The sequence below is a fragment of the Rana temporaria genome, chromosome 7 (genome assembly GCF_905171775.1).
Source record: "Rana temporaria chromosome 7, aRanTem1.1, whole genome shotgun sequence".
In the NCBI taxonomy this organism is placed as follows: Eukaryota; Metazoa; Chordata; class Amphibia; order Anura; family Ranidae; genus Rana; species Rana temporaria.
The window spans coordinates 49490693-49515944 of NC_053495.1; the positions used below are offsets into that span (position 1 = coordinate 49490693).

Consider the following 25252-nt stretch of genomic DNA (forward strand, 5'->3'; position numbering starts at 1 on the left):
TAACCAAATGAAATTTTTGTCCTTTTTTTCCCACAAATAGAGCTTTCTTTTGGTGGTATTTGATCACCTCTGCGGTTTTTATTTTTTCCGCTATAAATGAAAAAAAAAAGAAAATTTTGTAAAAAAAAATGAATTTTTCTTCATTTCTATTATAACATTTTGCAAAAAAGTATTTTTTTTTTTCATAAATTTGGCCTAAAATGTATACTGCTACATATCTTTGGTAAAAAAAAAAAATTGGGTTATTATTTAGTCTGGGTGAAAGTTATAGGGTCTACAAGCTATGGTACCAATTACTGAAAATTGATCAATTTGATCACATCTGATGTACTGCGAGCCTCTCTCATTTCTTGAGACCCTAACAAGCCAGAAAAGTACAAATACCCCCCAAATGACCCCTTTTTGAAAAGAAGACATTCCAAGGTATTTAGAAAGAGGCATGGTGAGTTTTTAGAAGTTGTAATTTTTTCCCACAATTCTTTGCAAAATCAAGATTTTTTTTTTTTTTTAACAAAATGTTCATATTCACCGGTTATTTCTCACACACAGCATATGCATAACACTAATTACACCCCAAAACACATTCTGCTATTCCTCCCGAGTATGCCGATACCAAATGTGTGAGACTTTTACACAGCGTGGCCACATACAGAGGCCCGACATGCAGGGAGCACCATCAGGCGTTCTGGAACACCCAGACCAATTCTGACATTCCTCTCCTACATGGAAAAATCATCATTTATTTGCTAGAAAATTACATAGAACCCCAAAACATTATATATGCTTTTTTAGCAAAAACCCTAGAGAATACAATAGCGGTCGTTGCAACTTTTTATCGCGCACGTTATTTTCGCAGCAATTGTTCGAATGTGTTTTTTTGGAAATAAAACGGTTTTGTGCTTTTAAAAAAAAAAAAACATTAAAGTTAGCCCAATGTTTTTGCATAATATGAAAGATGAAGTTACGCCGAGTCAATAGATACCCAACATGTCACCCTTCAAAATTGCACACGCTTGTGGAATGGCGGCAAACTTCGCTACTTAAAAATCCCCATAGGCGACGCTTTAAATATTTTTACTGGTTACATCTTTTTAGTTGGAGAAGAGCTCTAGGGCCAAAAGTATTGCTCTTGCTCCAACGTTCACAGCGATACCTCACATGTGTGGTTTGAACACCGTTTTCATATGTGGGCGGGACTTGCGTGTGCGGTCGCTTCTGTATACGAGCACGCAGGAACAGGGGCGCTTTAAAAAAAATATATATATTTTTATTGTTCATTTCACTTTATTTATTTTAGTTTGATACGTTTTTCCCCAAAAATAAATGTTTTGATCACTTTTATTCCTATTACAAGGAATGTAAACATCCCTTGTAATAGGAATATAGCATGACAGGTCCTCTTTACAGTGAGATGTGGGGTCAATAAGACCCCACATCTCACCTCTAGGCTGGGAAGCCTGAAAAAAAATTAAAAAAAATAAAACGATCCTGGTTTCGATCGTAGCGGTGAGTCAGAAGAGGCACCGGAGGGAGAAGGGAGGGGAGACGTCCCCTTTCGCCTCCCGTAAGAACAATCAAGAGGCGGAACAGCGGCCATGATCGTTCTTATGGTGTAGGGAATCGCCGGCTGAAAAAAATGATATCTGAATGATGCCTGTAGCTGCAGGCATCATTCAGATATCCCTGCACAAAGTCAAGGACGTCATGACGGCCGGCGGGCGGGAAGTGGTTAAAACGCATTTTTCCCCAGAGTATTTTCTGGGTACTGCAGAGTATTAGCCGGGGTATTGCAGAGTATTAGCCGGGGTATTGCAGAGTATTGGTGTTGGGGTATTGCAGAGTATTGGTGTTGGGGTATTGCAGAGTATTGGTGTTGGGGTATTGCAGAGTATTGGTGTTGGGGTATTGCAGAGTATTGGTGTTGGGGTATTGCAGAGTATTGGTGTTGGGGTATTGCAGAGTATTGGTGTTGGGGTATTGCAGAGTATTGGTGTTGGGGTATTGCAGAGTATTGGTGCGGGGGTATTGCAGAGTATTGGTGCGGGGGTATTGCAGAGTATTGGTGCGGGGGTATTGCAGAGTATTGGTGCGGGGGTATTGCAGAGTATTGGTGCGGGGGGTATTGCAGAGTAATTGTGCAGGGGTAATGCAGAGTATTGCCGGGGAGTAATGCAGAGTATTGCCGGGGAGTAATGCAGAGTATTGCGCAGGGGGGTATGCAGAGTATTGAGCAGGGGGGTATGCAGAGTATTGCGCAGGGGGTGGTATGCAGAGTATTGCGCAGGGGGGTATGCAGAGTATTGCGCAGGGGGGTATGCAGAGTATTGCGCAGGGGGGTATGCAGAGTATTGCGCAGGGGGGGGTATGCATAGTATTTCGCAGGGGGGGGTATGCAGAGTATTTCGCAGGGGGGGGGGGTATGCAGAGTATTTCGCAGGGGGGAGTATGCAGAGTATTTCGCAGGGGGGGGGGGTATGCAGAGTATTTCGGAGGGGGTATGCAGAGTATTGCGCAGGGGGATATGCAGAGTATTGCGCAGGGGGGTATGCAGAGTATTGCGCAGGGGGGTATGCAGAGTATTGCGCAGGGGGGTATGCAGAGTATTGCGCAGGGGGGTATGCAGAGTATTGCGCAGGGGGGTATGCAGAGTATTGCGCAGGGGGGTATGCAGAGTATTGCGCAGGGGGGTATGCAGAGTATTGCGCAGGGGGGTATGCAGAGTATTGCGCAGGGGGGTATGCAGAGTATTGCGCAGGGGGGTATGCAGAGTATTGCGCAGGGGGGTATGCAGAGTATTGCGCAGGGGGGTATGCAGAGTATTGCGCAAGGGGGTATGCAGAGTATTGCGCAGGGGGGTATGCAGAGTATTGCGCAGGGGGATATGCAGAGTATTGCGCAGGGGGGTATGCAGAGTATTTTGCAGGGGGATATGCAGAGTATTGCGCAGGGGGATATGCAGAGTATTGCGCAGGGGGATATGCAGAGTATTGCGCAGGGGGATATGCAGAGTATAGCGCAGGGGGGTATGCAGAGTATTGCGCAGGGGGGGTATTGCAGAGTATTGTAGGGGGTATGCAGAGTATTGCAGAGTATTGTAGGGGGGGTATTGCACAGTATTGCAGGGGGTTTCAGGGATGGCTGAGCAGGGATGGATGGATCTGTGACTGCAATAGTCACAGATCCATCCACAGCGCTGCTGACACCCGCGCTCCCCCCTCTCACACTGTACCGCTCGGTACAGAGAGAGGAGGGAGGAACCGGCGTCATCAAAAGACGCCGGTTTGTTTACATGTGATCGCTCCGTCATTGGACAGAGCGATCACGTGGTAAACGGCCGCCATCAGCGGCCGTTTACCGCGATTCGTGATCGGCCGGGTCCTCTGGACCCGGCGGTCACGAATGTTCCCGTGTGCGCGCCCCAGGGGACGCGCGGGAGACGGACTCTGGGAGGACGTACATTGACGCCCTCCTAGAGTTAACCACCCGCCCTGTAGACGTATATTGTCTATGGGGCGGTTACCAAGTGGTTAAAAAAGGGACAAGTGCAAATGACCAATTGTCTACAGTTGAGCGGTTAATGGTGGTGGAATAGGTCATATATGATGGGTGTGCAGTACAAAGGATCGAGCACTTTCAAATGGAGTATAACTGAAGCACAGCACATGGACCTTTTTTGATATTTCTATTTATTGCTCAAAGCACTTTCAAGTGGATTTATAAAAAGGAGCACATGAAGGGGACCGTTTGCCACTTTGTATATATTTAATGACTGTATATTAGAAACATAAGAGGATTATAGTAAAAAGCTGATGCATTTTTTTGGTTTCTTATATAAAAGTACAGCACTGGATCAATTTAGGTTGTGATTTTGCAACATTCAGAGTGAGTAGAACACGCATAGATCTTTTTTCACATACAGTGCCTTGAAAAAGTATTCAAGCCCCTTGAAATTTTCCACATTTTATCACATTACAACCAAAAACATAGATGGATTTTATGTGATAGACCAGCACAAAGTGGCACATAATTGTGAAGTGGAAGGAAAATTATAAATAGTTTTCAATTCGTTTTTACAAATAAATATCTGAAAAGTGTGGAGTGCATTTGTATTCAGCCCCCTTTACTCTGATACCCCAAACTAAAATCTAGTGGAGCAAATTGCCTTCAGAAGTCACCTAATTAGTAAATAGAGTAAATCTGTGTGTAATTTAATCTCAGTATAAGTACAGGTGTTCTGTGAAGCCCTCAGTAGGTTTGTTAGAGAATATTGGTGAACAAACTGCATCATGAGGCCAAATAACACACCATACAGGTCAGGGATACGTTGTGGAGAATTTTAAAGAAGGGTTAGGTTATAAAAAAAAAATCCCAAGCTTTGAACATCTCACAGTGCACTGTTCAAGCCAGCCGAAAATGGAAAGAGTATGGCACAACTGAAAACCTATCATGACATGGCCGTCCACCTAAACTGACATCCAACTTAAACTAGGCAGCCAAAAGGCCCATGGTAACTCTGGAGGAGCTGTAGAGATCCACAGATCAGGTGGGAGAATCTGTCCACAGGACAACCATTAGTCATGCACTCCACAAATCTGGCCTTTATGGAAGAGTGGCAATAAGAAAGCCATAAGAAAGTCCCATTTGCAAATGAAAATGAAGCAACATTTTTTTTTAATGGGATTATAGAAGAGCCCAAAATCAGAGAAAAACACACTTTATACAAAACCAATAAAGTTTATTCACATAGGATTAAAAAGATCTTTGCTTCATTTCACATTCAATAGGGATGAGGTGGCGGATACTATATTGTCGCCCAATTGCTATTCAAGCTATGTCCCGTTTGCAGTTTGCAAGAATCCATGTGGGGGACACATCAAACATGTGGAAGAAGGTGCTCTGGTCAGATGAGACCAAAATGTTACTTTTTGGCCTAAAAGCAAAACGCTATGTGTGGTGAAAAACAAACACTGCACATCACCCTGAACACATCATCTCCACCGGGAAACATGGTGGTGGCAGCATCATGTTGTGAGGATGCTTTTCTTCAGCAGGGACAGGGAAGCTGGTCAGAGATGATAGGAAGATGGATGGAGCCAAATACAGGGCAATCTTAGAAGAAAACCTGTTAGAGTCTGCAAAAGTATTGAGACTAGGACGGAGGTTCACCTTTCAGTAGAACAACCCTAAACATACAGTCAGAGCTACAATGGAATGGTTTAGATCAGGGGTCTCAAACTGGCGGCCCTCAAGTTGTTGTGAAACTACAAGTCCCATGACGCATTGCAAGGCTGACTGTTACAAGCATGACTCCCACAGGCAGAGTTTCGCAACAGTTGGGATGCTGCCAGTTTGAGACTCCTGATTTAGATCAAAGCATATTCATGTGTTAGAATGGCCTGGTCAAAGTCCAGACCTAAATCCAATTGAGAATCTGTGGCAAGACAGGAAAATTGCTGTTCACAGACGCTTTCCATACAATCTAACAGAGCTTGAGCTATTTTGCAAAGAAGAAGGGGAAAAATATCACTCTAGATGTGCAAAAGCCGGTAGAGACATCCCCAAAAAGACTTGCAGCTGTAATTGCAGCAAAAGGTGGTTCTACAAAGTATTGATTCAGGGGGGCCGATTACAAATGCACGCCACACTTTTTAGTTATTTATTTGTAAAAAAGCTTTTATCATTTTCCTTCCACTTCACAGTTATGTGCCACTTTGTGTTGGTCTATAATATATAATTTACATCTATATTTTTGATGGTGACATGACAAAATGTGGAAAATTTCAAGGGTTAAGAATACTCCTTTAAGGCACTGTAGGTGTGCGCAAGGGTATTTGCTTTATATGAACCCAGTGGCAATGTGGCAGATCCTGTTGTCACCCTTCTACCTAAAATCCATGAATTGAAAAACTGAATGAGCTGGGTGGAAAAATGTCGCCTGAACAGTGTCTGCTTCCAATTAGATGGAGGCACTGATTCTGACAACCAGCGTAGCCACAGTGGAAGATTCATCCATACTATTGGATATCTTTTTTTTCTACCTGCAGAATTTTAAGAAGACAAATAAAAACAGTGATTTAAATATACTACTTACATCCCCTGGAGCGACCACATCATTACAGAAATAGCAGCCAAGTTTGTATCCGGGTATGTTAGAGAACAGAGAAGACCCCTGGGAATCAGAAGAGCCAGGTATATCAGAGTCCTCCTGTGTCCCCTTCTTCAGGCCATGTCTCATCACCACAAAGGTGTCAAAACCCAGAGCAGCATTGATGACCAACTGTGGAGTCAAGAGAGAAATAACAAGCTTACAAATGTCAGCAATCGTAATTCGGGTCACAATAACAACTGCCCGCTCAGAGATAACAAGGAGAACACGACAGGCCACAATGTGGTATTTATTCCATAAAAAGCCATTTTGCATCTGCCCCTGTCTCTCTAATAAAAGACAAAAGGCTTTAACCCAAATGCTCCCAAGTGTATCCTACATTTTCTGTGATCATATTCACAGACTTACAGTGTATATAAAGAGTCTACACACCCCTGTTAAAATGTGAGGTTTCTGCGATGTAAAAAAAATAGACAAAGATAAATCACTTCAGAACTTTTTCCACCTTTAATGTGACCTATAAACTGTGTAACTCGATTGAAAAACAAACTGAAATCTTTTAGGAAGGAAGAAGTAAAATCAAAAACATAAAATAATGTGGTTGCATAAGTGTGCACACCCTCTCATAACTGTAGCTGTGTTCAGAATTAAGCAAACACATTCAAACACATGTTAAATAGGAGTCGGAACACACATGCCATCACTTAAAGTGTCTCTGATTAACCCCAAATAAAGTTCAGCTGATCTAGTAGGTCTTCCCTGACATTTTATTAGTCGCATCCTACAGCAAAAGCCAAGGTCCGCAGAGAGCTTCCAAAGCATCAGAGGGATGTCATTGTTAACCACTTAAGACCCGGACCAATATGCAGGTAAAGAACCTGGCCCCTTCTTGCGATTCGGCACTGCGTCGCTTTAACTGATAATTGCGCGGTCGTGCGACGTGGCTCCCAAACAAAATTGGCGTCTTTTTTTTCCCAAAATAGGGGATAGTTTTATTGCATTTTTATTAATAATTTTTTTTTTTTTTACTACTAATGGCGGCGATCAGCGATTTTTTTTCATGACTACGACATTATGGCAGACACATCGGACAATTTTGACACATTTTTGAAACCATTGTCATTTTCATAACAAAAAGTGCTATAAAAATGCATTGTTTACTGTGAAAATGACAATTGCAGTTTGGGAGTTAACCACTGGGGGGCGCTGAAGGGGTTAAGTGTGATCTCATATGTGTTTCTAACTGTAGGGGGGCGGGACTGGACGTGTGACATCATTGATCGCCTTTCCCTATATCAGGGAACAGACGATCAATGACAGCGCCACTGTGAAGAACGGGGAAGGTGTGTTTACACACACCTCTCCCTGTTCTTCAGCTCCTTTGACCGATCGCGGGACTCCGGCGGTGATCTGGTCCGCAGGTCCCGCGGCGATCTGGTCCGCAGGTCCCGCGGCCACGGAGCTTCGGACCGGGTCGCAGGAACGCACCCGCGACCCACGGCTGGGCATTTAACAATCACGTACAGGTACGTGATTGTGCCCAGCCGTGCCATTCTGCCGACGTATATCGGCGTTAGGCGGTCCTTAAGTGGTTAAAAGGTATCAGTCAGGAGAAGGGTACAAAAGAATTTCCAAAACATTAGATATACCAAGGAACACAGTGAAGACAGTCATCATGAGTGAAGAAAATATGGCACAACAGTGACATTATCAATAACTAGACGTTCCTCCAAAATGTATAAAAATACCACAAGAAAGCTGGCCAGGGAGGCTGCCAAAAAACCTACAGCAACATTAAAAGAAGCTGCAGGAAAATCTGGCAAGTACTGGTTGTGTGGTACATGTGACAACAATCTCCCGTATTCTTCATATGTCTGGGCTATGGGGTAGAGTGGCAAGACAAAAGAAGAAAAACAACCAAGCCCGGCTAAATTTTCTAAAAACACACCAGAAGTCTCCCAAAAGCATGTGGGAAAATGTTTTATGGTCTGATGAAACCAAGCTTGAACTTTTTGGCCATAATTTCAAAAGATATGTTTGGTGCAAAAAAACAACACTGCACATCAACAAAAGAACACCATACCCACAGTGAAGCATGGTGGTGGAAGCAACATGCTTTGGGGCTGTTTTTCTTCAGCTGGAACAGGGGCCTTAGTAAAAAGGTAGAGGGGGTTATGAACAGTTCCAAATAGTAGTCAATATTGTCACAAAACCTTCAAGATTTTGCTAGAAAGCCAAACATTAGGAGGAACTTCATCTTTCAGCATAACAACGACCCAAAGCATACATCCAAATCAACAAGGGAATGGCTTCACCAGAAGAAGATTAAAGTTTTGGAATGGCCCAGACCTGAATCTGATTGAAAATCTGTTGGGTGATCTGATGAGGGCTGTGCACAGGAGGTGCCCTCACAATCTGACAGATTTGGAGTATTTTTGCAAAGAAGAGTGGGTAGATATTGCCAAGTCAAGATGTGTCATGCTGATAGACCAATAACCAAAAAGACAGTGTTGTAATCAAATGGTGCTTCAACAAAGGATTAGTTTAAAAGGTGTGCACACTTATGCAACCATATTGTTTCGTTTTTTTAACTTTTACTTCCATCCATCTAAAAGATTTCAGTTTGTTATTCAACTGAGTTGTACAGTTTATAGGTCACATTAAAGGGGTTGTAAAGGAATTTTTTCCCCCCTAAATAGCTTCCTTTACCTTACTTAGTGCAGTCCTCCTTCACTTACCTCATCCTTCGAATTTTGCTTTTAAGGCTTCATTTTCACTGACGTTTTTACAGCCACTTTTCTGAGCGTTTTTTACAGCTTAAAAACGCATGTCCATGTTATTCTATGGCAGGGATATGCAATTAGCGGACCTCCAGATGTTGCAAAACTACAAGTCCCATCATGCCTCTGCCTCTAGGTGTCGTGCTTGTGGCTGTCAGATTCTTGCTATGCCTCATGGGTCTTGTAGTTCTGCAACAGCTGGACGTCCGCTAGTTGAATATCCCTGTTCTATGGCATCATGCCCACATAGGCGTTTTTGAGCTGCAAATGGCATAGGCGTTTTTGAGCTGCAAAAAAAACGTGGGACCAGGGCGTTCTGTGGCTCCAGCAATAGAGCTGTAAAAACGCCAGGCATTAAAAAAACGCTCAAAAACGCTACCGTGGCTTTTACAAAATAAACATGGACAGGCGTTTTTAAGCTATAAAAAAGGCAAACACAAGTGGCTGTAAAAACGCCAGTGGAAATTAAGCCTAAATGTCCTTATTTCTTCTGAGAAATCCTCACTTCCTGTTCTTCTGTCTGTAACTAACTACACACTGTAATGCAAGGCTTTCTCCCTGGTGTGGAGAAAGCCTATTGAGGGGGGAGGGGGCGAGCAGGCAAGGCAGGACACTCTCTACTTTGCAGATAAAGAAAGGAGCTGTGTGTTAGTGGGCATCCTGACACTCCTGCTCGCCCCCTCAAGAGGATTTCTCCACACCAGGAGGAAAGCCTTGCATTACGCTGTGTAGTTACAGACAGAAGAACAGGAAGTGAGGATTTCTAAGAAGAAATAAGGACATTTAAAAGCAAAATCGAAGGATGGGGTAAGTGAAGGAGGCCTGCACTAAGGTAAAGGAAGCTATTTAGGGAAAAAATTATTTTCCTTTACAACCCCTTTAAAAGGTGGAAAAAGTTCTGAAATTATTTATCTGTCTCATTTTTTCCACATCACAGAAACCTGACATTTTAACAGGGGTGTGTAGACTTTTTATATCCACCGTATCAACAAGAAATTAAAACAGTTGCATTTTTTTGTTTTTAATGGATAAGTTCACCTTTACAAAACAAATAATAAATGCATGCAAAAAATTGTGCAAAAAGAATATACATATTTTTTTTGTAATGGACCTGTAAAGCATTGCACCCAGGATCAGCAGATCGTGGGTGTAATGTCATTGTCCTGCAGACTGTATCCGTCAGATCATACCTCTGATACGGCCAGACAGTTACACTATCACAGGAAGCATGAATGAACTACAACAGCACTTAACAGCACTGTGGTAGTTCCTTGAGAACTACAAGCCGACAGCTGCAAAGGCTGTCGGACCTTGTAGTTTTCCTATCCACAGAACACTGTGAATGGATGACATGGCCAGGCAGGCGGAGCTCCGCACCGCCGCAATTGTTGGAGTGCGACAGCTAGCGGGGGATGGAGAAGATCCCCTGCTAGCTGTCAGAACAGGCTGGTGCATCTGTAACATGTTACACCCTGAATATGTTACAAAAGGTGAACTTATCCTTTAAAACACAATGGAAAATATACTGCCTATGAAAAAACAACAACTTGCTGTACTTGACATTCAAAAAAATTTCAAGGGAATAGTTACACAGCTTTCCAATAAAACAGCGACTGAGTCACTGTTAGACCACATAAAACCAAATTTCGGTGCCTGACCCTTTTATGATCTCTTCCCATAAAGCTAGTGGAGTCACCACAGTGCATATAGTATTACCTAAAAGTTACTTTTCCTACTTCTTGCATGACTAGCATTTCCTACAAAATCCCCTGCGTCATTCATGTGTCACATTGGGATGAATGGAAAGTTAGAAATAATTAATTAGGACAGAAAGATGGAAAGTGGAAACTTTTGGGCTTTTTCATTGAAATACTTCACAGGACAGTGGCACCAGATTACATGGTGTGCACCTTTACATTGCCTGGGAAAAGAACTGCCTCAATTTGCCTGTGCAACTAGATTCTTCCTTGCATTAAAGGGGTTGTAAAGGAAAACATTTTTTTTCCTAAATAGCTTCCTTTACCTTAGTGCAGTCCTCCTTCACTTACCTCATCCTTCCATTTTGCTTTTAAATGTCCTTATTTCTTCTGAGAAATCCTCACGTCCTGTTCTTCTGTCTGTAACTCCACACAGTAATGCAAGGCTTTCTTCCTGGTGTGGAGAAAGCCTCTTGAGGGGGAGGGGCGAGTAGGCAAGTCAGGACACTCGCTACTTTGCAGATAGAGAAAGGAGCTGTGTGTTAGTGGGCATCCTGACTCTCCTGCTCGCCACCTCAAGAGGCTTTCTCCACACCAGGGAGAAAGTCTCGCATTACAGTGTGTAGTTACAGTCAGAAGAACAGGACGTGAGGATTTCTCAGAAGAAATAAGGACATTTAAAAGCAAAATCTAAGGATGAGGTAAGTGAAGGAGGACTGCACTAAGGTAAAGGAAGCTATTTAGGGAAAACATTTTTTTCCTTTACAACCCCTTTAAAGAAAAATTCCAAAAGGTTGTGACGGTAGAAGTGAAGGCACATATATAATATATAAAACAAAAACTAACTGGACAGTTTCAGCAAAATCAGAATGCATCCACTAACTAGGCACCAATACAATCACTGGGGTAATGTAGGCATCAGCATTATCTCCTTGGTAATTTATACCGTGCATCCGGAAATATTCACAGTGCTTCACTTTTTCCACATTTTATGTTACAGCCTTATTCCAAAATGTATTAAATTCAATATTTGCCTCACAATTCTTCAAACAATATCCCATGATGACAACGTGAAAGAAGTTTGTTTGAAATCTTTGCAAGTTTATAAAAAAAAGAAAAGAAAAAAATCACATGTACGTGTAGCCTGGAGCCAGATATCTTACCTGCAATATCAGAAGACACACTGCAACATTTCTGCAGTGAAACGGTTTCCCTCTAGTGACCACAAAGACTGTGTCATCACATCCTGCCAGCAGAGTGATTAACACCAGGAAGCAAAGCATACATGGAATTGTAGTTCCAGGACTCAAGTTTCACGTTGAGATTGCACTGTGTTAGGACTACAACTTCCAGCCTGCTCTGAGGGCAAAGGAACTAGAGACTCCACATCTTGCTGATCTGAGGGGATTTTCTCAGACTACATGAGGCAGAGAAAGATTAGACTGCAAAATTACGGCGGACATATCGGACACCTTTGACACGTTTTTGGGACCATTGACATTTATACAGTGATCAGAGCCAAAAATAGCCATCGATTAGTGTATAAATGTCATTGGCAGGGAATGGGGTTAACACTAGGGGGCGATCAAGAGGGTTAACTGTGTTTCCTAGGTGTGTTCTAACTGTGGGGGGAGGAGACCGATCGGTGTTACTACTTAGTAGTTGCACGCAATCTTTCTCCTCTCCCCAAGGGAACCGAGATTTGTGTGTTTACACACACACAGAGATACGGGTTCTCACTCTGTCATGAGCAATTGCGGGTGCCCGCCGGTCATAGGGCCTACCGGGCACACGCTGCAGGCACATCTTAAAGAGCCGACATACAGCTATGATGGCTCGCACAGGGGAGGTAACCTGCCGCAGTAAAACCATCAGGTTTTCCACCCTTTGGGCACCTTATGCCAATTCCATGTTTGGTGAGCATGGATTCTGAGCATGTGCGTTTGTACTTTCGACTTGTGTGATGGACTTGTGTACTGACAATACGAAAATCGGGCAACAGACCGTTGTCCGCCGAAAATTTACTAGCATGTCATCCAACATTTGTTGGATGAAAGTTGGACAACAATTGTGAGAAGAAGTGTACCAACGGTCAGATTTTAGGACAACTGTCTGTCAACAGACAATGCCCTGCCAACAATTGGATATTGTGTACAAGGCTTTATCCTTTACAGCCAGAAAGGCTTCCATCACACTAGTAATTGTAACAGGTATAGTTCCCATGAATGTGACTGTTTTGGGGAGCCGTTATATTGAAGGGGTTAGTTCTGCCTTTAAAGAATTACATCATCATTGTGCAGACATTATCCAGGATCAACATCTACTTCCTGACTGTGTTGACACAGTCATGTAAATCCTGGTGCCTGTGCAGTTCAAATGTTTGACACAGATCAGACCCACAAATCAGATCACTGGAAGAGAAGTGACTGAAGAAACTGCCTGAAGCCACTGAATCAGCCAAAATTTTAAGCAATTGCAAAATCAGAAGTTATTTTTATCTTAATGCATTCAATGCATTACGATAAAAAGCCTTCAGTATGCAGCAGCCCTCTCATACTTACCCGAGCCCCCTCTAGATCCAGCGATGTTGCATGAGGCTCGGCTGGCTAGTACTCTCCCTCCTCGTCAGCCAATGAGGAGAGAAGGGGGGGCAGGTCGCGGCTCAGTGTCTGAATGGACACAGGGAGCTGTAGCTCGATTTGGGGTGCCCCCACAGCAAGCTGGGGGGATCGGATGAACACGGACCGTGTGTCCGTGTTCATCCGTTCCGCAGACAGAAGGAAAAATAGGGTTTTCTTCCGTTTGCAGAATCGGATCATTGTGGAGGCGGACGAGATCGGGTGTCAGCGGATGTTCATCCGCCGACACCTGCGATCTCATAGGGACCAATGTATGTCCCTTTTTCATCTGCAAACGGATGGATGAAAAAGCGGACATACGGTCCGCAGGTGTGAAAGGGGCCTAAAGCATTAAAGGAATAGTCAAAAAATGGCGCAAAGAGCTTCTCTATAAAAGGGCTGCTAGGAACTGACTGTGTCTTTCATTAAATTCCTCATTACCTTCTTCTTACTTGCCGCAACAACAGTGGGCAGCCAGCGACTCTCCCGGGTGTCCATTAGTAGAAATATAACATCGTGTTCAGCAATGAGCGCTTCCAGTTTCTCCACATCACTGCAGGCGTGATTCATAGTCTCATCAGAGAAGTTCACAGGGTGACCCGGCATTGGTATACTCAAGGTAAATCCCTGAGTGGTCTGGCAAGGAACAAAAAAAATAAAAAAATCACATCAGCAGTCTGCAAAACTATAAGCACCCTAAACTTATACTTTACATTTATGTCGTTTGTTGTCAGTGGATTCCAATACATACAAAGATATAAACAACATTGCACAAAATACTTTATTAACGTAAAAACACACTTAAAGCGGAGTTCCGGCCACAAATTTAAAAATAAAAACTTTTTAAATATGAAAACCCCTGTAATACACAAGCTTAATGTATTCTACTACAGTTAGTCTGTAAACTAAGGTCCGTTTTGTTAGGTTGTTACAGCATTTAGACACTTTATAAAACAGAAATTGACTGGGGCCATCTTAAGTGTGGGCATCATGAAGCCAGACTGTATGACTTCCTGGATTTCAGCCTCGCACATGCTCAGTGCTGTACAAGCAGTGTAATGGTTTCAGATCAGGTTTCAATAGCAACGGGAGTGTCAGAGAAAGTTACCGCCCCTTATCTATGCAAACCTCCCCTCCCCTCCCCTCCTCCTTCCAGGAACCAGTAAATATACGAAATAATTTGTTCCTGTGCAGATATATCTACATAACAAGATGATATATATCTCTTGTTATATATGTGGTGTGTATACATATACCAGACATGTGCACTGTCAACAAATTCATTTTGTTAGTGTGGTGACGTCAGTGCGGTGACAACATTATGTGCAGAGTGGGGGGAGGTACAGATGATCAGGCATACAGAGCGGATCTCTGATAGGTCTGTATGTGAGTACACTGATCATAGTACAGCCCCGCCTCCCTGCACTAGAATTGTAACACACAGTGCAGAGCGCTGTTTCTATGTACAGGGAGGCGGGGCTGTACTACATTCGGTGCTCTCAGATACAGATCTACCAGACAGAGAGAGATCCGCTCTGTCTGTCTGATGATCTGTATCTCCGTGCACATTAGACAGACGGCAGGCGGGCGGGTGGTGGAGGGAGGAGGACGGGGGCGGTGCTAGGACGGGGGAGGAGTTGGAGAGGGAGAAGAGGAAGGACACCACCTCTATGGGCGGCACTGCCCTCCCTCCCTCCGAGATGTTCATCCACGGCTGCGATGTTCAGCCCAGCCTCCTGGGATTGATGAAACACATATCCCAGGAGGCATAGCAGCGCTGGATGCGGCCGGGGGGGGCATTCCGCCGCGGCGGGGGAATAACGTGAGTTTTTAAAAGACAAAAAAAACCCATCCCAAATGTATTTAAGGGGGCAGTTTAAAAACGAATGCAAAGAAGTTGTAAAATAGGGTGGAACTCCGCTTTAAAGGGGTTGTAAAGGTAAAAAAAAAAAAAATCCCTAAATAGATTCCTTTACCTTAGTGCAGTCCTCCTTCACTTACCTCATCCTTCGATTTTGCTTTTAAAAGTCCTTATTTCTTCTGAGAAATCCTCACTTCCTGTTCTTCTGTCTGTAACTAAACATAGTAATGCAACACTTTCTCCCTGGTGTGGAGAAAGCCTCTTGAGGGGGGAGGGGGCGAGCAGGCAAGTCAGGACACTCTCTACTTTGCAGATAGAGAAAGGAGCTGTGTGTTAGTGGGCGTCCTGACAATCCTGCTTCCCCCTCAAGAGGCTTTCTCCACACCAGGAAGAAAGCCTCGCATTACGGTGTGTAGTTACAGACAGAACAGGAAGTGAGGATTTCTCAGAAGAAATAAGGACATTTAAAAGCAAAATGGAAGGATGAGGTAAGTGAAGGAGGACTGCACTAGGGTAAAGGAAGCTATTTAGGGGAATTTTTTTACCTTTACAACCCCTTTAATGTTGGGTACGCCATAAATAGCCAATATATATGAAGGCAGCAAGAGCAATATAGCAGAGTGCTTGGAGCTTCTCTGGATTAATCTCTGCTTGCTCTTCACATACACAATCACTTTCGTCCATGCTACTGGGGATCTGGCTGAGTTGATTTTACTGTGAATGCATGCAGTATTTGGGAGCATCATATTAACTGCTTGCCGACCAGCCACCGCAGTTTTACGGCCGCAGGTCGGCTCTGCTGGGCGAGAGCACGTAGCTATACGCCCCCGCTCGTCCCTGACTCCCGTGCGCTCGCCCGGCGGTCACCGCCGGGCACCCGCGATCACTCGTTACAGAGCGACGACCGGGAGCTGTGTGTGTAAACACACAGCTCCTGGTCCTGTCAGGGGGAGAAATGCCTGACCGTCTGTTCATACAATTTATGAACAGCGATCAGTCATTTCCCCTAGTGAGTCCACCCCCCCCTATAGTTAGAACACACCCAGGGAACATACTTAACCCCTTCCCCGCCCCCTAGTGTTAACCCCTTCCCTGCCAGTGTCATTTTTTATAGTAATCAATGCATTTTTATAGCACTGATCGCTATAAAAATGCTAATGGTCCCAAAAATGTGTCAAAAGTGTCCGAAGTGTCCGCCATAATGTCGCAGTACCGGAAAAAAAAAAATCACCGATCGCCGCCATTACTAGTAAAAAAAATAAAAATATTAATAAAAATGCCATAAAACTACCCCCTATTTTGTAAACGCTATAACTTTTGCGCAAACCAATCAATAAAACGCTTATTGCGATTTTTTTTTTTTTACGAAAAATATGAAGAAGAATGCGTATCGGCCTAAACTAAGGAAAAAAAAAGTTTTTTTATATATTTTTGGGGGGTATTTATAATGGTAAAAAGTAAAAAATATTATTTTTTTTCAAAATTGTCGCTCTATTTTTGTTTATATTGCAAAAAATAAAAACCGTAGAGGTGATAAAATACCACCAAAAGAAAGCTCTATATGTGGGGAAAAAAAGGACGCCAATTTTGTTTGGGAGCCACGTCGCACAACCGCGCAATTGTCAGTTAAAGCGACGCAGTGCCGAATCGCAAAAAGTGCTCTGGTCTGGGGCTTAAGTGGTTAAAAGGGAAAGTATAGTGCACTTCAGTAAGTACATATTTCTGTTATTGCACTTTTTACATTTCTGGTAGATGTTGTAAATACTCTGCCAATAGTCTAGCGTGCTCTGTTTGCAAGATCTCTGTGCTTTAAATTTCTGCATGCCTGCTGTGGCCATTCTGAGGCGTTCCCACTCTTCCTGCTGGATTTTATATATTTTATACCATATAGAATGCAACAGGAAAAGATTTAAACACACACACACACACACACTCAGGGCTGGATTCCAGACAAGGCCAGGCCTTGGGGCGGCAGTGGGTGCAGGGGCGGCACTGCAGCTGAGAGGAGAGGACACTTTCATTTCCCCCCCTGTCATGTCACGGATGGTGAGAGGAGAGAAAACAGAGGGAAGAGGAGGTGAGATGGTTTTCAATGTAATTTTCGGCAGCAGCACCGCCTCAAAGATTAATGTCATTTTTGGCAGCTACACCCCCCCCCCCCCCCCCCCCCAGTTCTCAATGTCATTTTCGGCAGTAGCATCCCCCCTGCTTCCCAGTGTCCTGCCGAAAAAGTCCCCTGGCGGATAATGTCCCCCCTGTACTGAGCAGGCGGGGGCGGCATTGAAGGTCCCGGCCTTGGGGCGGCAAAGGGAGTAAATCCGGGCCTGCACACACTCAAGTAGGCTGCAAGACAAAAAAAATCCCAGGTGGAAAGTATTTAATCGCAGAGAAATCTCTCTCCTCAGTTCCATCTCTCTCTATACAAAAGAAATAATAAATACATATATAGTTGCCATTTTGATTTTTTAAGCATTCCTGTTCTCAGGTTTACTTTGTCCAACTAAAACCTCTGACTAGAACCATTTAAATAGGAGATATCTTATTGCTCCGACTCATTCACGTGTGTTCATTTCAGCTAGAGCTACTGTGTTTATAAACCCTTACAATTCACTTTTTGCTACAGGTCAGCCTATATTAAAGGGTTTGTAAAGGAATTTTTTTTTTTTTTTTAAATAACAAACATGTTATACTTGCCTCCACTGTGCAGCTCGTTTTCCACAGTGTGGCCCTGACCCACGTCTTCTGGGGTCCCTCAGCGGCTGTCTCTGGTCCTCCCTGCAAGAACTCCACACATTCATGCGAGAGAGCTTGGATGGTGTGGAGTCCTTGCGGGCCTGCTCCAGTGATACAGCCGACGGCCATAGCCGCCGACTGTATCACTCGGCCCCGCCCCCTGGCACACCGCATCATGCATTAAGGTGAAAAACTTTTGCCTTTACAACCCCTTTAAGACTTACCTGTAGCTATCCTGGATATCTCCCAAACCTGCACGGATTAGGAGATATCCCCTGTATCTGTATGTGCCGACGTCATCGGCACATGTGCACTGAAGGCACTTGCTTCAGTTAGTGTGCCGTTACCGGAGTGACGTCATCGTGGCTCCAGCCAATCGCATCGCCGGAGCAGTGATACCCCGAAGTAACTCCGGGAGCGATGTGGCCGGCCGGAGCGGTGTACGGGGAACACAGCGGGGGCTTTGTTCTAAGGTGAGTATTTCATAATGAGCTAGTATGCTATGCATACTAGCCTGCAAGACAAAGGGATAATGAGCAAGTATGCTAAGCTTTTTTCATCATACTTCTCTTTTGGGTCACAGGAGTGCATTTACTTATGTTTCTTTGACCCAGAATTAGCCCACACCGGGCTATAACCCACTGTTCGCTGACTCCAAGCTCTAGAAGGATCCCAAGCATATTGTCGGGATCCACCCAGCTGCCTGAAAGCTCACTAGTGAGCGCTGGAGGGGCAGAGCAGAGAGCAGTGACTAGCTCTCCACTACAAGACGACTGAGAATCGAACAATTAGCGGTCGTGTGATCGCTCAGTTCTCAGTCAGAGATGGTGTGGGATGGCTGCAGCATCACACTGACACTGCAGCATAGTAGTGAGCATGTATGTTTATTTTTTAACTCATATTGATAAGATTATGTTTGTCAAGCTGATCTTTTACATATTTACCTTAAAACACATTGAAAATAATATACATTCCTTTGAATAAAGGCTTAACTATTCGTCTTAGCCTTGCATTGCTTTTTACTGCTTCCTAACAGAGAACTACAATTTTAGGGGATCCTCTTGTACAATTAACATATGTGAGCATATAGAGGATAGGAGGAGACCCCCTTTTCTGATTTCTTTTTTTTCCCACTTAGTGGAACCCCCGCTATTCCTTATAAAACATAAATTTGTGTCTGTGGTCTTACATGTACCTCCCCATTCTTTCTCAATTCAGGAGATATGACACTGTATCAACTACAGATAGATAAAGCCCTAATACTAGATATACTGCGGCAGAATGGCTTCCCATGGCTAAATTCCGTAAGGGTATGTCCTTATCTTTTTTTGGCCACCAGAGGGCTCATGCCTGCTGCACGGCGGGGAACCATTTAAACACACAAATCACTGTACTGTCAGGAAAGAAAAAACATATTGTTTATTCCTAAGGAGGTAAAATTATATGTCTCCTCTCCTAGTCACTCACATCCCCACACAGTTAGAAGACACTGAGGGAACACACAGTTAACCCCTTGATTGCCCCCTAGTGTTACCCCCTTTCCTGCAAATGAATCTTTGGACGTTATGATTCCTGGTGTGCTGGCGAGTATATATATATTTGTTATAGCACCGATCGCTGTATAATTGTCAATGGTCCCAAAAAAGTATCCGATCTGTCTGTCGCAATACCGCTAAAAATCACAGATCACCATCATAACTAGAAAAAAATAATAATAAAAATGCCATAAATGTTTGTAGAAACAACAAAGCAATAACTTTTGCACAAACCAATATACGCTTATTGCGATTTGTTTGTAGAAAAATATATATTGGCCTAAACTGACAAAGAAAGTTTTATTTTATTTTTAATTTTGGGGAATATTTATTATAGCAAAAAAGTAAAAAATAGTATTTTTTTTCAAAATTGTCGCTTTTTTTTGTTTATAGCACAAAAAATAAAAACCGCAGAGGTGATCAAATACCACCAAAAGAAAGCTCAATTTGTGGGAAAGAAAGGATGCAAATTTAATTTGGGTACAACAGCGCATGACCACGCAATTGTCAGTTAAAGTGACGCAGTGCCAAATTGTAAAAAGGAAGGAGGTGCAATCTTCCGGGGCTGAAGTGGTTAATAAAAGACTCCAATATAAGAAACCGATCTATGACAACAGAGGTTACCAGAAAAAGAGAAAAATAAATAAAAAATTGGGAGTATGTGGCAGGCAGAATCTTCCACTTGCTGTTAGAAACCGCTCCTGCTCGATTTTTAGCAGTGACTTATGTGTTTAGGTTGGCTATGCTTTGCCGTGGCATTTCTCATTTGTGATTTGTGTTGTCTAAGGGTGCTACTAAGTTGAAAATACCCCCATAAAAGATACGGCACACAATATTTTTGGTATAGGCTTTCATAGTTTCTTAGCCACTTAAGGACTGCCTCCTGCAGATATACGTCGGCAGAATGGCACGGCTGGGCACAAGCACGTACCTGTACGTCCTCTTTAAGTCCTGCGATCGGTCCCCGGAGCTGAAGAACGGGGAGAGCTGTGTGTAAACACAGCTTCCCCGTTCTTCACTGTGGTGCCGTCATTGATCGTGTGTTCCCTAATATAGGGAAACACGATCAATGACGTCACGTCCAGCCCCGCCCCCCTACAGTTAGAAACACAGATGAGGTCACACATAACCCCTTCAGTGCCCCCTAGTGGTTAACTCCCAAACTGCAATTGTCATTTTCACAGTAAACAATGCATTTTTTACTGTGAAAATAACAATGGGCCCAAAAATGTGTCAAAATTGTCTGATGTGTCCGACATGTCGCAGTCACGAAAAAAAAACGCTGATCGCCGCCATTAGTAGTAAAATAAAAAAAAATAAAAAAAATTAATAAGAATGCAGTAAAACTATCCCCTATTTTGTAAACGCTATAAATTTTGCGCAAACCAATCGATAAACGCTTATTGCGATTTTTTTTACCAACAATAGGTAGAAGACTATGTATTGGCCTAAACTGAGGACATTTTTTTTAATTATATATTATATATATATATATATATATATATATATATATATATATATATATATATATATATATATATATATATATATATATATATATATTTTTGGGGGAGATTTATTATAGCAAAAAGTTAAAAATATTGCATTTTTTTCAAAATTGTCGCTCTATTTTTGTTTATAGCGCAAAAAATAAAAACCGCAGAGGTGATCAAATACCACCAAAAAGAAGAAAAAAAAGGACGCCAATTTTGTTTGGGAGCCACGTCGCACGACCGCGCAATTGTCAGTTAAAACGACCCTGTGCCAAATCGCAAAAACAGGCCAGGTCCTTTACCTGCCTAAAGGTCTGGGTCTTAAGTGGTTAATCAATTATACTCTAATTATAACAACTGTAAAATGCAACCTAATGAATAAACCTCTTAACAGCTTTTCCTTACCACACCAGGAAAAATCTTCTGAAGTTTTTCCGCTGCTGTCAAAGCTTTTGATTTTCCACCTTCAAGACAGTCTTCAAACTCGTACAGTGGTTGTCTTACAGGGTTTGAGTAGGAGATTTTGGCATTATCCACAAATGTTATATGTCTAACACCCCATCCCTTAAAAAAAGCAGAAACAAAACATCATTGCTTTGAAACATTAATTCTTATTAAAAAGAAGAACATGGTTTAAAAAAAACAGAGTGACAAACTGGCATATAAATTAGTCTGGATTGCAACCCACTTGGCATATTATGTGTCTGTGCCCGCATTCTCCACCAAATCAATACAACTGCACCATGGAGGTTTTTTTGCCATGTTTCAGACATGTTTAGTTATGTTACCCTGGTGAGGAGTAGCTGCCACATCCGGGGGTTAAAACTCATATTCACAGATTTAAATGTCAGTAGTGAGAACCACAAAGGGTGGCAGTAATTTTTAATTTGGTTATGTTCTGCAATTCCTGGAGCAAAGCAACCAATTATTCATAGAAATGAAGAGAAAACCAGTGCAGAGATCATAGCGCAGTATAAAAAAATGTGAAGCTTCCCTCCAACCACTTTGCATGTTATTTTATATATATATACTGTTATTATGTACTTGCCAAATATGCTGCAGAAATCTCCCTCCACTGAGTCTGGCTGCAACCATGTTCACTGTGGGCAGCTGAAGTTGCTGCCTGTTCACTTCCTGAATTTTCACAGGAGGCACACCTCCAGCTCTGCAGCTCTCATTGGCGCTCTTATGACTCATCCCACCTCCCTTCCTTGCAAGAGGGAGAGCCGTGCATGATGTCATAAGCCTAGGCTTTTTACCAGACAAGAAACAGGAAGTGGGCTGTATAAGGTATTCACTGTCAAAAAATGTTTTACTATCCAAAGTTTTAACAAGGGCAGAGGATTTAAAGCGGTTCTCCACCCTAAAGTGAAGTTGCGCTGATCGGCACCCTCCCCCTCCGGTGTCACATTTGACACCTTTCAGGGGGGAGGGGGGTGCAGATACCTGTCTAAAGACAGGTATTTGCACCCACTTCCGGCCCGGCATTCACGGGCAAAAGATGGGCATTGCGTCACATCCCGTCGACCCCCCCCCCCGTTGTGTGCTGGGAACACTCGGCTCCCAGCGGGAGCCAATCGGCGGGCGCAGCGCGACTCGCGCATGCGCCGTAGGGAACCGGGCAGTGAAGCCGGAGCGCTTCACTTCCTGGTTCCCTCAGCGTGGATGGAGGGGGGAGCAGCAGGGTGACGAGCGATCGCTCGTCCTCTGCTGCGGACGCCGCTGGACTCCAGGACAGGTAAGTGTCCTAATATTAAAAGTCAGCAGCTGCAGTATTTGTAGCTGCTGGCTTTTAATATTTTTTTTCGTGGCACAATCCGCTTTAATAGATGGAAAGATGAAAAGAATGACTGAAGTTCCGCTTTAATCTCTGAGCTGGTTTTCTGTGTTTCTTTGCATATCCCTGGAGCTCCCCCCTCTGGCAACCTGACAGCATTGAATCAGTCTACCAGAGATAGATGCCTCTGTATAGAGAATTGGCAACCAGTGACCAAATTTTGATGATTTACTTGTAATGCTACACAATTTTCTTTTATTCATCTATTGATGTATTATATATTTATTATTATATATTATAAATGTATTTTCTTTATTACTGATGCATTGAACAGTTATTGTAGTTACTATGTATTTCATCTAAAAATAAATATTTCCTTTCCTTTCCGTAAAGCATTAGTCAGAGCTGAACACTGTTTTTTATTCACTTCTGGTAACTAATTATTCATAACTGCTGAATTTGAATCTGAAGTCAAATAGAGCTTAAATAGAGCTTAAAATGATAGCCATTGGAGACAGCTGTTCCAGGCTATTTGGCCATTGCCAGTTCAAGGTATGACACACACTGCTTTATGGAACAGTACTTGGGAAATATCAAGCATTTAAGGTGAATTTAAAGTAGAACTAAAAGCAAAACTTTTTCTTTTTAGGTCTAGATAGAGTGTAGATCGATTAGCACATCTGTGAGGTTTTATTGCTGTCTGTGTCCCCCATTGGAGAGATTTACCCTATCTAGGTTTCCCGTTTACCATTAAAAGTTAAGTTAAGTTAAAAGTAAAAGAAAAGTAATAGAGGGGAAATCTTCCAATGGGGACACTGGTTCTGGTGACCTGGGGGTCCCCAAGATAGTCCTTAATTTGCAGAGATTCCCTCTCACTTCCTGTTTGGCTATGGGACAGGATGTAAAGGTAATCTCCCCAATGGGACACAGATGGCAAAAACACAAAAAGCTGACAGGGGTTATAACCCTCCCTCACTCTATCCAAAAAAATAAATAACATTTTGCCTATAGTTATACATTAATGTAAATATAGAAAAGAAATTACCGCGCTAAGTAAAACACTAATATGAAGCTGCAACTAAAAAGTGATATACACACCAAACAGTCAATAGACATTTTTTCTATATACATTAATGTCGTTGGCAAAGATTATATTTTCAAAAGGCAGGCAAAAAATTTGTAAATATCAGTTAATAAAACTACAAAACTATTTGAATACTGCAGAAGACATGAAGAAAGTCCATGTTTTAGATTGTAAGCTCGCAGGAGCAGGGCCCTTCTAACCCTCTTGAATTAAATCGTATTGTTGGTGTAGTCTCCCTTTATATTGTAAAGCGCTGCGCAAACTATCGGCGCTATATAAATCCTGTTGATAGCAAATGAGAGGAAGAAAACTGGATAGCCGCACTCCAAATCACTTAAAATAAGTGGTCTTTTATTTTCAACTGTACATACAGTCACTGCAACCCACAACACACAGTATGGCCATACTGTGTGTTGTGGGTTGCAGTGACTGTATGTACAGTTGAAAATAAAAGACCACTTATTTTAAGTGATTTGGAGTGCGGCTATCCAGTTTTCTTCCTCTCATTTGCTATCATCAGCATTGCCAGCACCTTGATGGTTCAACAACCCTTGACTACCAACGAGGCTCACCTGGAGCGGTGAGAAATCTATCTGTTTATATAAATCCTGTATAATAATAAGTCAATGACTGATCTAAGTTTGGGAAACCTAGAACCAATAATCTTCAATAATATAAACTAAACCAAGATAAAAAGCTTGTCTGATGATATTTACTGGCTGCCACTCACCATTAATGTGCGGGCCACATTACACCCCAATGTGCCTGCTCCCAGTAACAAGCACTTGGAGGAGATCACTTTCTCGAGGTCCAAAGTAGGTACTAGTCGCCAACGCATCAACTTTAGATTCAGATCCACGGAAGATTCTGCCAACCTGAAGAAGATTACAGTATTTCAGGGGAATATTAGAATAGTTTATTTTCACTATATTCTTCTATACCCATCTAGAGAATGCATAACATACATAACATGAGTTTTTCTAACTAATCAATGGCTGATGCTTAAATGTACTTATTAACTAGCAACAGCAAGCGCTCCCAAACCACTGGGGACCAAGTCCAGGATTCTATATATGGGTAGGATAAGGTAGGGTGGGACACTTTCTGGACACTTTCTTCCCCTCTATCATGCTGTCAAATATAAATTAATCTGAAAGACATACATACAGATCCTAAGCACATAACCTGTAGATCCAACATTCAGATCTCATTCACAACAAACAGCGATGTGCGTGCTACCACACTGCACAGTAATGTGCACTGGTGCAATTCATTCTTAATGGTATCCCAACACACCTCAGTGGAACAGAATCACGTTTTGAAATGTGCTCCTGAAAATGCAGCATACGTGCAAGGTTTGGTCTGCCGATGTGCTTGGTTGGTGTGAATGGGCCCTTAGATGGTCTATGGACTTCCAGAGATGTTTATTTATGCGATAGATAGATAGATAGATAGATAGATAGATAGATAGATAGATAGATAGATAGATAGATAGATAGGATAGATATATAGGATAGATAGATAAACTTTTATGATGTTTTATTTGCATAAAAACATAGCATAACGCA

General features: G+C 42.7%; 1 protein-coding gene across 6 annotated transcripts in view; it reads right to left on the minus strand.

Moving 5' to 3' along the window:
• The window catches only part of ATG7 (autophagy related 7), a 353330-nt gene that overhangs the window by 267455 nt on the left and 60623 nt on the right, over nucleotides 1–25252 (minus strand). For all 6 annotated transcript variants that reach the window (XM_040359335.1, XM_040359333.1, XM_040359332.1 and 3 more), the window contains exons 11-14: nucleotides 24415–24559; nucleotides 21229–21387; nucleotides 13643–13837; nucleotides 6092–6277 (exon numbers count right to left, since the gene is read on the minus strand). In XM_040359335.1, coding sequence (XP_040215269.1) covers nucleotides 6092–6277; nucleotides 13643–13837; nucleotides 21229–21387; nucleotides 24415–24559 — 685 coding nt within the window. The remainder of the gene's footprint in view (nucleotides 1–6091; nucleotides 6278–13642; nucleotides 13838–21228; nucleotides 21388–24414; nucleotides 24560–25252) is intronic.